This window comes from Mastigoproctus giganteus, chromosome 10 (genome assembly GCF_048544385.1).
Source record: "Mastigoproctus giganteus isolate SK-2022 chromosome 10, ASM4854438v1, whole genome shotgun sequence".
Classification (NCBI taxonomy): Eukaryota; Metazoa; Arthropoda; class Arachnida; order Uropygi; family Thelyphonidae; genus Mastigoproctus; species Mastigoproctus giganteus.
This window is the reverse complement of record NC_143584.1, coordinates 174,990,506-175,006,402: the sequence shown is the minus strand read 5'-3', so window position 1 is coordinate 175,006,402 and position 15,897 is coordinate 174,990,506. Positions and strand designations below refer to the sequence as shown.

The 15,897-nt window shown below is 36.1% G+C and overlaps 1 protein-coding gene across 1 annotated transcript in view; it reads right to left on the bottom strand.

Moving 5' to 3' along the window:
• LOC150079541 (putative citrate synthase 2, mitochondrial) overlaps nt 1-15,897 on the bottom strand; it is a 132,191-nt gene that overhangs the window by 19,448 nt on the left and 96,846 nt on the right. Inside the window, exons 6-7 of the mRNA XM_090383690.1 lie at nt 12,930-13,129; nt 11,187-11,316 (exon numbers count right to left, since the gene is read on the bottom strand). Coding sequence (XP_090239816.1) covers nt 11,187-11,316; nt 12,930-13,129 — 330 coding nt within the window. The remainder of the gene's footprint in view (nt 1-11,186; nt 11,317-12,929; nt 13,130-15,897) is intronic.

Sequence of the window (15,897 nt, the reverse complement as noted above, 5' to 3'; positions counted from 1 at the left end):
TTTGATTGGATACTATCATGCAGTCACAAAAGAACTGGATGCAGGGAATAACTTTGATATTATATATTTGGAGCTTAGAAAGGCTTTCGATACTGTTGCACATGGAAGACTTCTGCACAAATTGGAGCAGTGTGGCACTGGAGGGAAATTGCTGCTATGGATAAAGGGATAGTTGAGTGGGAGAAGACAGAGAGTGGTAATCAATGGACACTGCTCATCGTGGACTAATGTTATTAGTGGAGTCCCTCAGGGTTCAGTGTTGGGTCCATTATTGTTTTCTGTATTTATAAATAATATTGATGATGGTATATCAAGCTTAATGTCCAAGTTTGCAGACTATACAAAGGTTGGCAGGGTTGTTAAGGACACTACTGATGCTATGCTGCTGCAACAGGATCTGGAAAGGTGGAGCAGATGGGCTGAGAGGTGGCAAATGAAGTTTAACATTGACAAATGTAAAGTACTACATATGGGAAACAGCAACCCCAGAGCAACGTATCAACTCTGTGGTACTACACTGACAGTGGTAGAGAATGAAAAGGACCTGGGGGTTATTGTGCAAGCAGATATGAAGTTCTCTGAGCAGTGCAGACAGGCTGCAAGAGTAGCTCATGGTGTCTTGTCAATGATATACAGGAATTTTTCTAGCAGGGATAAGGAGGTGATTATTCCCTTGTATAAGGCAATGGTCAGGCCACACCTAGAGTACTGTATACAGGTCTGGAGGCCTCATTTAAAGAAGGATGTACAGCTGCTGGAACGAGTACAGAGAAGGGCAACAAGATTAGTGAATGGAACAAAGGGGTGCTCCTACGAAGAAAGGCTTAAGTTTTGCAAATTACAGTGTCTGGAGACTAGGCACTGGCGAGGTGATCTGATAGAGGTGTATAAAGTGTTGAATGGTTTGTGCATGCTCAATGCCGATGGGAGTCTTCCTCTTGCTCAGAATAATCACCTGAGAGGGCATAAATTCAGATTGAGGAAAGACAGATGTAGGATAGATGTGCAGAAATTTGCCTTTAGCCAGCGGATAGTTGGTTGGTGGAACAGACTTCCATCCCTTGTTGGGGAAGTTGATAGCCTAAATAAATTTAAGGCTCAGCCAGACAGGTATTTCGAACAAATGGAGGGGTGAAATGGAAGTGTGCTTTTTTTTTTTTTTTTTTTTTTTTTTTGGCTGATGCTGCATAAGCTTGCTTTCTTGCATCATATGCCTCTACTAATGCTAAGTACCACAATGCTTCTGGGGATACTCTGCAATTCCTTCAGGAAATTAAAAGGTAGATTTTACTCTACACAGGCCAAAGCTACTCTACTTTTACTCTACACAATTCATTTTACATCTGCACATCATAGCACTAAAAGAATACCTCAAATTTATTCTCCCCCCCCCTTTGTCCAGAGTTCATCATTTGATTTTGTTAAACCTTAGTTTTTGATGTATGAGAAGCAAAAAACTGGCTGTTTTCAATGATTTCTTTCTGGATGGTACATCATCAGATCGTCCAAAACCAGGTTACCCACAAATTGAGAACACTGCTTTTTGTAAAACAAGATAAATATGAATGATCCAAAATTTTTGTCAGTCACTGAAAAAGCTAATGAAAAACAATGTCAGTCCATTATACTGCCTAAAAGGCTCTTCAAGGTGAAGCTATATAAGTTCAAAAAAAAACAAAAAAAAGAGAAAAAAAAAAAAAAACCACACATACTCATGATTGCAAGGAAAGTTGTTCGACTCAAAGGAATCAAAGTACACCTTTGCTCCTGAAAATCAAGAACACCAAGAAAATTCTTTTTTCCAACAAGTTATTACCCAGAAGTTTTAACACCAAAAATGACAAAATATAGTTGAACAATAAAGTTATGAACTGTGTTGTAAGGTACGCAACTGCAGAAATTTACTTCAGTCATGTGACTTAGGGTTTGCCACAAGCAGTAAAACTAACCGCTGCATTGCACAATTGGATAATCACCTCCTTACCCCTAACAGCTGCAGGTATTAGTCAATTAAGAAGTGTGCCATGAGTAAATCCTTAATGGCATACTTCTTCCTTGGTAACAAGAATACTTTGGGGTCAAAATAGATTTTCCAGCAAAAAAAAAAAAAATCAGTAGTTTCACAACATAGAAATGATAAGCTAAGCTGTTGATTTGCTAAGCTGTGATAAGGATTTGCCAACTTTTTATCAACCCTACTTCATATTCACCAGATCTGAATCCACTCAATCAATGCTTAGGAAGTGCAAGGTTTCTGTGTCTCTGAAAATTTGTCAGCTTTGAAGAGATTTGTGTTTTATGGAGCCCCAACAGCCATCAAACAAAGAAAAATAGTCAACAAATTACTATAACATTTGAAGGCACAAGAGCAAAGATTGTTATACAGAATTCATTGCAAAAATACCTAATTCCAAACATTTGTCACCCTATAAATTTTCGATTTCAATTTTCAAAGAAATTTGATTTTCATTTTCCAAACCAAAAACTGGTTTGGAAAAACAGTCATTTAAATGTTAGTGCAAAACTCATTCTCCAAGTAGAACAAATACAGTAAACCCCTGCTATTCGCGGTATCTGTATTCGCGATCGCCGATTTAATATAAAATGAAACCTAAAAAAATTTGAATTTTAAAGCGCCGTGAATATTTTCTGCCATAAAAAAGCATGGGCGTGGCTAGAATTATCTTTCCCGGTCAAAACAGCGCTCAGTGGGTGGGGGGGAGAGGGGTGACAAAATCGCGAGCGTGGATGTTTCTCGCTAATCCTTGTTCAGTATGTGTTATGCGCTTGTCATGGAAGGTTTCATCGTTTGCTTTTTTTTTTTTTTTATGTGAACCCCAAACACAAGAGGTATTAGAACCTATAGTACTTAGTACCGTGCTTGGGTTGGAGGTTGAGAAGACGAAAGAAGATATTTGTTGACATTGGACTTGAACTTCTGTAGACTGTAATTTTCAGGAAATACGTATGAAGGAAGGTTGTTCCAGAAAAAGCAGTTGAATGAATAAATGAGGAAGATGAAAAGTTGGTTCTGTGGGTTTGAAGTTGGACAGTAAATGGATGTTGGCTGGTGGCGGCACGTGTTCGGACTGTTTTGAAAGAGAGAGAGAGATTTGGCTGTCACAGACCGTCCGGACTTCGCCGAAATTGGGTCCGCTTGACTTGAGTGTCACCCCAATATCAGTTCCATCAGCGTTTTAGACTCCCAGGTAGCAAGTACAGCTTGTCTGGCATATCTGAGAGAATGTCTGTGACAAATGTGCTTATAAATTGAATAAATTTATCAATTTATAAATTGATATGCTTACAAAAATGATAAATCTACCGTTTTTCAGTGTAAAACAGACTTTTTCGAGAAAGTGACTTTAGAAAGTGACTTTATTGTGGACAAGTTCTTTCTAACCCGTACAAAAATATGGCTACGAATAACAAGGGAAATGTGAAAATATCAAAGAAGGTGATGACATTAGTGAATAAAATTGAGTTATTAGATAAAGTTTCTAATGGTGAAAGTGTCTCCTCAGTGGCAAAACATTATAAAATCAATGAGTCAACGGTACGATCAATCAAAAAATCGGAAGAAAAAATCCGCCGTAGTGTCCGTGAAAACGCGCTAATTGCTTCAAAAATTTGCTCTGTAACTCGTGACGTTAAATTAGAAAAAAATGGAAAAAGCTTTAAATCTGTGGATAGAAGACCGAAAACTCAAAATAAAATTCCGTAAGTTCCCTCATCATTCGTGAAAAGGCAAAACTCCTTTATCAACACTTTAGCGAAACTGGTGATAGCACCGGCGGGATAAGTTTTTTTGCTAGCAAAGGTTTGAAAGATTTGTTTGAAATTTCTAATAAATATTAGATTTAATATTAAATTGTTTCTTATTTTCATTTCGATGCCATATGCTTGCATTTCACTATGTACATAGTCATATTATGAAGGTACATATAATACATACATAGACAAAATTTTAGACTAGTTTTTCTTATATATTTCATACTTTGGAACGGAACCCCTTTATTACTATGGGAGCCATAACTCAGTATTCGCGTTTTCGTTATTCGCGACATTTCTCAGGAACGTAACCCCCGTGAATAGCAGGGGTTTACTGTACATTATATTCAAATTAAAGTAATATAATATTAATCTTAAAACACAACCAAAAACCAAAAAAAAAAAAAAAAATTTTTTTTTTTTTTTTTTTTTTTTGGTTTTTGCTGCATAAGCTCATACACATGCTCTCTTGCATCACATGCCACTACTACTACTACCACTACCAAGCTGGCAACTTGCGTCTCCATTTTACATTCTAGGTTTGGAGGCCAGCAGATTTTCAATGGTGAAAGTCCAAAGCATAGGAAAGTAGGTAATCTTGCTAGCATACTCCAGTGGCACTTCACATAAAATACGTTGATAATCAGTTTCTTCAGCAGGGTGAACCACCTATTCAATAACATTTACATGTTAATCTAACCATTAAAAATAAAAAAAAAAAATTATGTCAAATGAATAGACTGATGCTTGGTCTTTTACATAATTAGTATTAATAGTAGAAGAAAATAATGCAGGAAAGCAAGCTTACGAATTATGAAGCATCCTGCAAAAAAAAAAAAAAAAACCCCACCTTCCCACATCACCTGTCCATCCACTGAATTAATTTGTCTAGGTGTTCCTTGAATTTATTCAAACTAACCACTTCCACAACAGCAGATGGAAGTTTGTTTCAACAATCAGCCATCTACTGGCTGAAGGCAAACTTCCAACACTATCCTACAACCATCCTTCTATAATTTGAATTTATGTCCCTCTGTGTGCAGTCTGAGTAAGAATAAGAATGCTATCAATGCTGAGCATGCTGAATCCATTCAAAGCTTTAAACATCTCAATCATATCACCTTACAGATAACTAGTCTGTTTCCAGAAGCCACAATTTGCAGAACTGAAGCCTTTCTTGGTTAAACCATTCTTTTGTTCCCTTCACCAAACTCATTGCCCATCTCTGCACTTGTTCCAGCAGATCTACATTCTTCTTAAAATGATGCTACCACACCTGCATGCAGTATGCAGCCTAACCACTGCATTGTAGAATTGGATAATCACCTCCTTATCCCTGATGGCTCCTGTTCCCGTATATCATTGACAAAACTTTACACTGTCTTGGTAGCCTGTCTGCACTACTCTGAGAACTTCATATCTGACTGCACAATTACCATCACGTCTTTTTCATTTTCCACTACCCCGAGTGTAGTACCACACAGTTAGTATGTTACTCTGGGGTTACCGCTATCCATATGCCAAACATTGCATTCATCAATGTTAAACAAATTACCATATCTCAGTCCATCTGCCCAATATTTCTAGATCCTTTTGCAGTAGCATACTGTCAATAACCACCCTGCCAATCTTTGTATCATTTGCAAACTTGGACATAAAGCCTGATATGCCTTCATGAATATCATTAATAAATACAGAAAACAACAATACAACCAGCACTGAATTCTGGGAGAATCCACTAAAAATACTAGCCCACAAAGAGCAGTGTTGATTGATAACCACTATCTTCTCCCACTCAACCAACCCTTTATCCAGAGCAGTAACTTGCCCTTAATGCCACAGTGCTCCAATCGCAGCAGCCTTATGTGCAACAGTATCAAAAGCTTTCCAAGTATATGATATCAAAATTATTTTTTTGCATCCAGTTTTTCTGTTACTGCATCATAGCATCCAATAAGACAGATAAGATTGCCTCTTAACAAACCATGCTGACTGCAGTATAATTGCATTCATATCTGGATAGTCACGCATTTCTTCTTTAACCAGTGGCTATTTTTCTTGGAACGGAAGTTAAGTTAACATGTTTAACATTGACAAATGTAAAGTACTACACATGGGAAACAGCAACCCCAGAGCAACGTATCAACTCTGTGGTACTACACTGATAGTGGTAGAGAATGAAAGGGACTTGGGGGTAGTTGTGCAGGCAGATATGAAGTTCTCTGAGCAGTGCAGACGGGCTGCAAGAGTAGCTCATGGAGTATTGTCAATGATATACAGGAATTTTTCCAGCAGGGATAAGGAGGTGATTATTCCCTTGTATAAGGCAATGGTCAGGCCACACCTAGAGTACTGTATACAGGTCTGGAGGCCTCATTTAAAGAAGGATGTACAGCTGCTGGAACGAGTACAGGGAAGGGCAACAAGATTAGTGAATGGAACAAAGGGGTGCTCTTACGAAGAAAGGCTTAAGTTTTGCAAATTACAGTGTCTGGAGACTAGGCACCAGCGAGGTGATCTGATAGAGGTGTATAAAGCCTTGAATGGTTTGAGCATGCTCAATGCTGATGGGATTCTTCCTCTAGCTCAGAAAAATCACCTGAGAGGGCATAAATTCAAATTGAGGAAAGACAGATGTAGGATAGACGTGCGGAAATTTGCCTTTAGCCAGCGGGTGGTTGGTTGGTGGAACAGACTTCCATCCCTTGTCGTGGAGGTTGATAGCCTAAATAAGTTTAAGGCTCAGCTGGACAGGTATTTTGAACGAACAGAGGGGTGAAGTGGAAGTGGTTTTTTTTTTGGCTGATGCTGCATAAGCTTGCTTTCTTGCATCAAATGCCTCTACTAATGCTAATGCCTGTAATTACTCGTGTGACCTTTTAATCTCCCCCCACCCGCCCTTTGTGAACTGAGGATACATTTGCACATCTCCAGTCCATAGGGACTTCCCCCTGAATCTAAAGGTGTTCTCATAATTATGGCTAAGGGTCTGCTTCCTGTCTCAATATAACTGGATATAACCCATCCATCTCAGGTACCTTTTTTTATTTTTAATTTAAAAATTTTTTCCACTTTTCTCTCACTTCTGACAAAATCATTTAACTTCCTATTAGAATTGGATAAATTTCTGGCATCCCCTTTCCTAAAGAATTCCTCATATGTGAATGCAGATACAAAATACCTATTCAGTTTGTCAACATCCTGAATAATTGATAAGATCATCAACAGTTAAAATATCGATATCAAGTGGCCCAATGTGTTTCAACTCCTTCCTTTTATTGTTAATATTATAGATAAAGAAGTCTTTGCTGCTTTTCTTTGCAAGAGACTTCTCTTAATTCACTTTAGCTTGTCTAACCTCTTTTGTGACTTGATTACAGACTAATTTATATCTACTATAGGCTTCTATATCAACTGATAATTTATATGCATCCCATGGATTTTTCTTCTCTCTCACAAGTCTCATCAGACATCCATTTAGGTCTAATCCTTGAACACTATTTCTCAGTTGATATGAAAAGCCTAGTAACTTTTACAATTACTTCCATTTAGAATTTTCTGTTAATACCATCATCAGTTGGTCCCACTACATATAATTTAAAAACTGTAGTGTCTGAGACCACTGTAGTCATACTTACTCTTCCCTTTACCCTTGACAGTAGTTGTGTTTAAGTAAATCCCACATCAGTATGTTTTGATTATAATGCTTAGAAATCACAAATAAATAATCAGGGGTGCAAGAATTTTGTCAGTGTGCACTTCTGTATTTTTTATTTCTGATTTTTTATTACTATATTCTTTTATTATACTTTTATCAAGAAAAAAAAAATTCTGCTTAAATTTACAATACATTTAATTCAAAATGTAAGCAAGAAATTAATTTAATTCTCAGCGCTTCCAAAATTTGAAAAAAACTGGTTGAGATATCCCAAATAAAACTTTTAATGGCAAATAATGTCAGGTAGTTGGCAACTTCAGCATGTGCACCTGTACAGTCCTTCTGGAACTGTGTGATGTATTTTGCTAACATATCTTCTTAACAGTTTCATTATTTTAGGTTTGCTTATGGAAATTTTCTAAAGCAGGCAATTAGCTTTTTTTTTTTTTTGGTAGTTGTTGGTGCATCGGCTTCTGTGGCCATAATGCACCTCCCAAGGTTTTTACAGTACTTTGATCCAAGCCCGAGGCGGGATTCAAACCCGCGCCCTTTGGGTTGCCAGGCAGGCACTTTACCCACCCGGCTAGCTATTTTTTGAAGAGAAGCCTACAATGGAGAAATGAATACACAATAAACCTGCTGATACTGCTGACTGTCTCCACCCGAGAATTCTATTAAATGCAGGGTATCGATGAATACGATATTTTATAGATGACACGACTCACTAGACCATAAGATGTTCCAGTGTTTTAAAAAGCAAATTCAAAGGTGCTTACTAAATAAAATTTCAGTGTAGAGAAAGCTTTCTCATTATATAATGTGTCATCACTACTACCACTTTCAGCATTACTGATGTTATGGTCTGAACTTTGTTTCTTCAAAGAGTGCAATATTTCAGGACAAAAAATATAGCTGATACCATATTTTTTGAAAGACACAGCAAAGCTTTCGATACTCTTCCACATGAAAGACTGCTACATAAACTGCTATGGGTAGAGGGATGGTTGAGTGACAGAAGGCAGAGAGTGATTATTAACAGGAACTACTCTTCTTAAACTAATATTATATTATTAGTGCAGTTCCTCAGTGTTCAGTGCAGAGCCCTTTATTTTCAGTATTTTTAAATGACACTAGTAGTAGTAGTGGCATGTGATGCAAGAAAGCACTGATGAAGACAAAGTTTAATTTAAAAGTTTGCAAATGATACAAAGGCTGACAGGGTGGTTAATAACAGAAATCAGGGTGATGGTGCTAGACCTAGGAAAATTAGCCATACAAGCTGATAAGTGGCAAATGAGGTTTTATACTATTTTGTTATTTGGTTTTTTTTTTTAGGAGCATTAGCAACTAAGGCCATGTTGCTCCGGTCATTCCCTGACCTTTCCGCATCCTCCGTATTTGGTGGTGACGGGCTCGAACCCTGGTCTAATCAAGAAGCGTGTGCTACACACAGCTGCTCCTTCCCACCTGGCTACGGAGGCGCCAGGTTTTATACAAATATGAAAGGAAATGCACACGGGAAACAGTAATCAAGGTCGTAGAGAAAGAAAAAGACCTGGGGTGATTGTACAGCCAGATGTGAAGTTTTCCCGAGTAGTGCAGACAAGCTGCTAAGACAGTTCCATGGCATTGTCATTGATGTACAGAAATTTTGCCATCAGGGACAAGGAGGTGATTGTCCCATTGTATAAGGCAATGGTTAGGCTGCATCTTGAGTACTGCATACAGGTCTGGAAGCTTAATTTTAGGAAGGATGTGAACCTATTGGAATGGTGGAGAGAAGAGCATCGGGGTACCCTTAACATAAGACTTCAGTTCTGTAAACTGCAGCATCTGGAAACTAGGCACCTGCCAGGAGATCTGATTGAAGTTCTTAAGACTTTAAAATGGATTGAGCAAATTAAATGTAGATGGCATCTTAGCTCTTGCTCAGACAACACACATATAAGGGGACAAATTTAAACTGAAGTAGTATGGTTATAGGAGAAATGTGCAAAAATTTGCTTTCAGCTAGAGAGTAATCAATTGTTAGAACAAATTTCCATCTGGCATTAATTGATTAGTCCAGAGGTTGCAGGTGGCTAAAGCTGCTTGCAATTAAAGTAACTACATTTAATTCAGCAACCATCCTTTTTGTTGCTTTTATGTGATCAGTAATGGTCATATACAGTAAAAAGAGCTAGCTTTTCTGAGGGACACCTGGATGTTTTTACCATTTTTTTTTTTTGCTCAGGATAAAATAAACAAGTATTATGGTCCAGAAAATATGAATATAATAATTGTGTGGATAAGGCTTTTTTTTATAATTAAGAAGAATTATGGCTTCTACTAAATTTAAAGTTTTATTGAAAAATGTACTTGTTCCAAAACATAGCAAAAAAAAAAAAAGGAAAAAAAAAGACAAATTCCGAATAACAACCTGAAAAGGAAAGAAGTGTTCTCCATGTCAATTACTACAACAAGTACACTAATGCCAACTGAAGCACTCAGTAGTATTGGTAAATTGTTCTGTGTGCAGCTCTATTTTCCTGTGCAAATAAAGATTACATTCATATGAATTAAAAAAAAAAAAAAAAAAAGTTAGTTGGCTACCAAATTAGTATATTTCTGAAGTCATACAGATTCTGCTACTGTTTATTAACCATTTCACTAGTGTTTCAATTAAACTGCACTGTGGGGAGTCTACCTTGCTTATTTTAAAGTTTAAGCTATTTGTTGTCTGGACTCTTGTCATATTTGGGTTGAAATTATGTTAAAATTAGTCTAAGTATTATTGTTTAGATTTTATTATTTCTAAATTAAAAATTTGCCCAAAGATGTTCCCAGTCTTTAGCTCAGCCTAAAAAACATAGGTGTATTTCTGAAACAAACAACCAAACAAACCAATTTTACTTGAAAGGGAGAACCTGTTGTATGTTATGTTTGCTTTTCAGTACATGCATGTTTAGTAGTTTTGTACTGTATCTCCACACTGACTGTTGAGTTATTTTTTTTATCTTCATATAAAACAGTTTATATCTGTTTAAGAATTATACCAATGATGTTTTTAGACTAAACCAAGGGCATGGAACAACTTTTCCACTGTGAAAAATGCAGTTTATAACACAAAATTTAATTTGGAAATTGAAATGGTAATACCAAGTCCAATTTTGACAAATCCAAAAATTTCAGCTCAAATGTAACAATAAAGTTCTAGCAAATAGCCTAAACCAAAAAGGTGACAGACCCTGGTGTATTTTAATTGAAATGCCCTGTATGTACAATTTTAATGTGGGCTCCCTAGAGTTAGTACATATTTTTTCAAGGTTGTTTCAATATGACATCTGTTTACAAATTGTTTTGTAATCTACACATAATAGTAGGCGCCTCCGTAGCCAGGTGGGCAGGAGCAGCAGTGCGTAGCACACGCTTCTTGATTAGACCGGGGTTCGAGCCCGTGTCGACCAAATACGGAGGATGCGGAAAGGTCAGGGAATGACCACTGCATATCCCCGGAGCAATATGGCCTTAGTTGCTAATGCTCCTAAAAACTAAATAACAAACACATAATAGTAAACAGAATTAATTACAGATATCAGCATGAAAATAATTAAAAATCTGAGCTGTGCACATCGCAATGTTGGGCAGTGATTTTGAAACTAACGTTACCATTTTTAATAGCATAACCCTGACATGTATACCGTAGTTAATCTACTTGAATGGAGAAGAAATTCTAAAGTAGTTTAATGTGCACAAAATTCTTGTTAAAACAAAATACCTGATTTGCAAGGCCATGAAGTGGTCCAGCCAATCCATTCATTCCTGCTGAAAAGGAAAGGTAAGGATCTGAGAGCGCACTACCCACTAAGTGTGTAGTATGGGCACTAACGTTGCCACCCTCGTGGTCACTGAAATGAAAAACCATATTTATGTGTAAACAGTATCAAGAACAGAATAAGATTTAAAATTAAAAATAACAGAATGCTACATACAGGTATCCATTTCCAAGTAATGATTTTGCTTATTTGTGGTTTCCTCTACTATCCAGCTTTAAAATGAAAATTATGTTAGAAATCACAAAAGATTTGTATTCCACATACCATAACATTGAATTTTCACAATTTAAAGCACACAGTAATATGCTGTAAAGCTGTTTTAATTTAATTTCTGCATTAATATCCCTTGCTATCTATCCCCCCAATAATTGGGGTGAGCTACCCCTATATGCAATATGGCTAGCATAAGCCAATTACTAACCAAGTTATTGGGAGAATGCACACAACAGTTGTGTTTAAATGGAAGTTTTTTCTCCCATTCACTGCTTGGCTGTTCACTTAGATTCACCAATAGAAGCAACCAGCCAGCTGATGGATGGGCTTTGGCCCAGGGAATGGCCGAGCTTAATGGAGACTTACCATTACTTATATGTATAAATGCACTGAACATGTTAAATAAACTAACATCGGCATTTTCTAATGTTCTTGTAAGCTTTGAAACAGCTGTATTGTCAGTGTCTCAGATTTTTAAGTGCATAGCAAATTCACCTACTGGGTGATGCTATGTGATTTAAAGAGATATTTGAAACTTAGGTTGAACTGTGGACAGCAGTATTTGTTTATATGTTGGATATAAGACCAAGCTTTACACAGTTCTTGGTGTCAATTCTTGGAGAAAACACAAAGTTCCCCTGATTGCACTTAATTCAGTAATGGACCTTAAGATTTATTTGGATACTATATTAGATTTATTAACAATGTTTAATTTCTGTACAGAATAAGGTATTGATCTTTGATACATGTAAACAGCAAGCAAAAAAAAAAACAAAAAACCCTCAAATTAAAAAGTAGAAACCTCTCTTAGATTAATTTAAAAAAAAAAAAAATTCCTTAAAAATGTACATTTGAATGTTTGTGATTAGTGTTGATCCTAAACCAAGAACCAAAAATAGTAACTCATAACTTCATCCCACCTTCCTTTGGGGACTCTATTCCCTCCACCTCAGAAACTAAGAATTCATCTAGTCTCAAGGATTCAAACTCAAAACTTTCCACTTAGAAAAGTGAAAGTTTCACATCCAAGATATTACACCAAAAAGTCCGTTTGTCCACTTTGATGGATAAAAAGTACTTATTTTTCTAGTGCAAAAATCAACAACCTCTGCACAAGAGAGACCAACTCAGTAGCAGTCCTAGAAAAAAGTTTCTACAGTCAGCAAAGCAGAACTATTTTCTTATTGATAAGTAGAAACTGTTGTTAATGATACCCCAAAAATCTGTTAAAAAAAAAAAAAAAAAAAACTAAGCACATTCAGAATTATGTATTAACTTTAGATTAGTAAAATATTACAGAAGATAGAGTGCCACCTCACCTACTGTAATGACAGAATATGCTCTGCTATGAAATACATGCTTAATTCATTTACTAAGCATTGGAAAATTCTTCCAGTTATCAAAAACTAGAGTGCCTATTGTATGTTTTATAATAAAAACATGTAAATCAAGATACTATAAAACTTTCAAACCTGTGAATTGTGAGGTACAGGCGCATTAATTCAGTAAAAACGGGATCATCGTAGCCTAGCATTGAAGTGAAGTTGAAGGTCCAATCTTTATTTACATCTATGGCTCCAATGCTTGTTCCATCCCTGTACAGGTTCCTATATATAATAGAAGCAATTGGAGGAAGTTTTGCTATAAGATTTATTGCATCATCATAGGCCAACTGGAAGGAAAAAATAATAATAATAAATAATGAAATTTTCAAGTGTTTCAAACTAGTTTCAAATGCCATATACAATTAGACTTTACATGAAATATTATAATTAATTATACTAATGCTATAAATACACTAATGCGGAAGATGGAAATCCTTTTTTTTTTTTTCACTGGAAGGCCGAATGTTAATTGGAGTCCTCCATCAGGCTGAAAGTTATATATCTTTCTAAGTATTTCTCATAATTCACATCGCAAACAGAAAAAAAAAAAAAAGGCAAAAACTTATGCATGAACCAAAAACATTTCATTTCATTTCTGTGTATCTGCCTCACCGCCCATTCATTCCTATAACCAGTGCATAGTAACAACAAACATAACATCCAGTATTTCAGCTGCAATATAAGGTATACTATGATGGCCCCTCTATGATAACATATTTAAAAAAAATAATAAATAACAATTTTCAAATTTCTATTGGTTTGATTATAATAAAATTTGGATAGGCTTGATAAAAGATTCAAATAGAGAGAAATATAAATTTTGAGGAAAATTCAACTACTGGGAATTGATTTATTACATGCAGACAGATAGACAAAGAAGTAACTGCAGATGTCTATTGGTCCCATTTTAATGAAATTTGTGAGCTAGACTGTTCTAAAAGAGAGTAATATAAAATTTTATGAAAATCTGTCTGCTGGGAGTGGAGTTATTATAATTGGAATGGGAAAAGAAAAACAGAAAAAAGAAATTTCATTAAAAATGATTTTAATGAAATTTGAGATGGCTTGACAAATCTTTTTTAATGGCCCAAATATAAAATTTAATGAAAATCCATCCATTAAGAGCTAAGTTATTACCTGTGGACAGACAAGGCAATAGGCTCATTATGCAAATATAAACTAATGAACCTAAAATAGGTTTAATTTTTTTTATATTTACCAATATTTTAAAAAACTAAGGAAGAAAAAACAATTTTACTTTTAAATAAAAATGTTGTCATTCCAATTTACCAAAATTAAAAAAAAAAGGGGGGGGGGGGAAATTCGAGTTTTTATGATTGTTCTCAAATAACTTTGTTTCGTTTCAGCATTGTGTTCAGCTTTAACTGATATATCAGTGAGTGCTTGGCATCTGTCAATAACAAGTTGTGCCAAAGCATGAGAATAAATGACAAGAATGTTAATGCAGTCATGGATAAAAACATTCTTCTATATTTCAATGGGTTGTCAATTTGCAATATAAACTTCAAAAATGTTGTCTTCTGACAGCTCAATCAACTTCACATGCAAATCTTCAGGTGCATTTCAGACATCAACCAGATGTAGCTAAACAGCTAACCTCAGTGTGACATTTTTCGAAACTTTTATACTTGTCACTGTACTCAATCAAGGCCAAGGACCCCACCAACCAAAGACACACCTACATACTCCATCAATGACACCTATATATTTTTCTTCACTATCACTTTACTGAAATGATGGTAAAGAATGAAAGCATTACATAAAACACCAGAAAGTCAGAACTGTTCTAATCAACTGTAAGCCTTTATTAATGTTATTAAAATCATCAGTTTGAATGCGTTTAAGTAAGTATGAAATAAGGCTGCACTATTACAAAAGGGTGCAGATTCCCCACCCATGCATTAATGCATCATGAAGGCTTTATTTAAAATACCACCTCTACTTTGGGTGGCTATGGTCCTAGGATAACATATATGGACACAAATTCACACATTGCAAGATTGAGCCTGTACAATGCCACAAAAAGTACACAGCCTATTGTCAGATATTGCACTGAGAAATTTTCCTGGGTTAAAACATTTAAAACGAAGTTGTATACTCTTCAGCCCTTATCTCTCCACAGGCTTAGAGATAGTAATCGTGGCATGTGATGCAAAAAAGCAAGCGTATGAGCTTATTTAGCATCAGCCAAAAAAAAAAAAAAAAAAAAAAATTCACACAACCATTCTCTCTAAATGCCTGTCCAGGTCCTCCTTAAATTTATTTAACCTATCAACTTCCACAATGACAGATGGAAGTTTGTTCCAGCAATTAACCATCCGCTCGCTAAAGGCAAATTTCTGCACATCTGTTCTACAGCTGTCTTTACTCAATTTGAATTTATGCCCCCTTAGGTTTGTAATCTGAACAAGTGGAAGAATCCCATCAGAATTCAGCATGCTCAATCCATTCAAGGCCTTGTACACCTCAATCAGATCACCTTGCAGGTGCCTAGTCTCCAGCCGCTGCAATCTGCAGAACTTAAGCCTCTCTTGGTAAGAGGATCCCTTCATTCCCCTCACCAATCTTGTTGTCCTTCTCTGTACATGCTCAAGCAAATCTAATTCTTCCTAAAATGAAGCCTCCAGACCTGTACGCAGTACTCAAGGCACGGCCTGACCACTGCCTTATACAGAGGGACAATCACCTCCTTTTCCGTGCTAGCAAAATTTCTGTATATCATTGACAAAACCCCATGGCCTGCTCTTGCAGGCTGTCTGCATTGTTCAGAAAACTTTATACTTCATATCTGACTGCACAATTACTCCCAGGTCTTGGCCTAAACTAGGTCTAATTTCACCACATTGATAAACTGATGCAAAAAGTGTGTATTTTTAACAAAAGGAATTTTATCAATTGTAATTTATTTTATTTCATATAGATTTCCAAGTTCACACAGTTTTCTATTGGTCCAATTTTAATGAAATTTGTGATGGTTTAACAAATATTTCGAAAAGGCCCAAATATAACATTTTCCAAAAATCCATCCACTAGA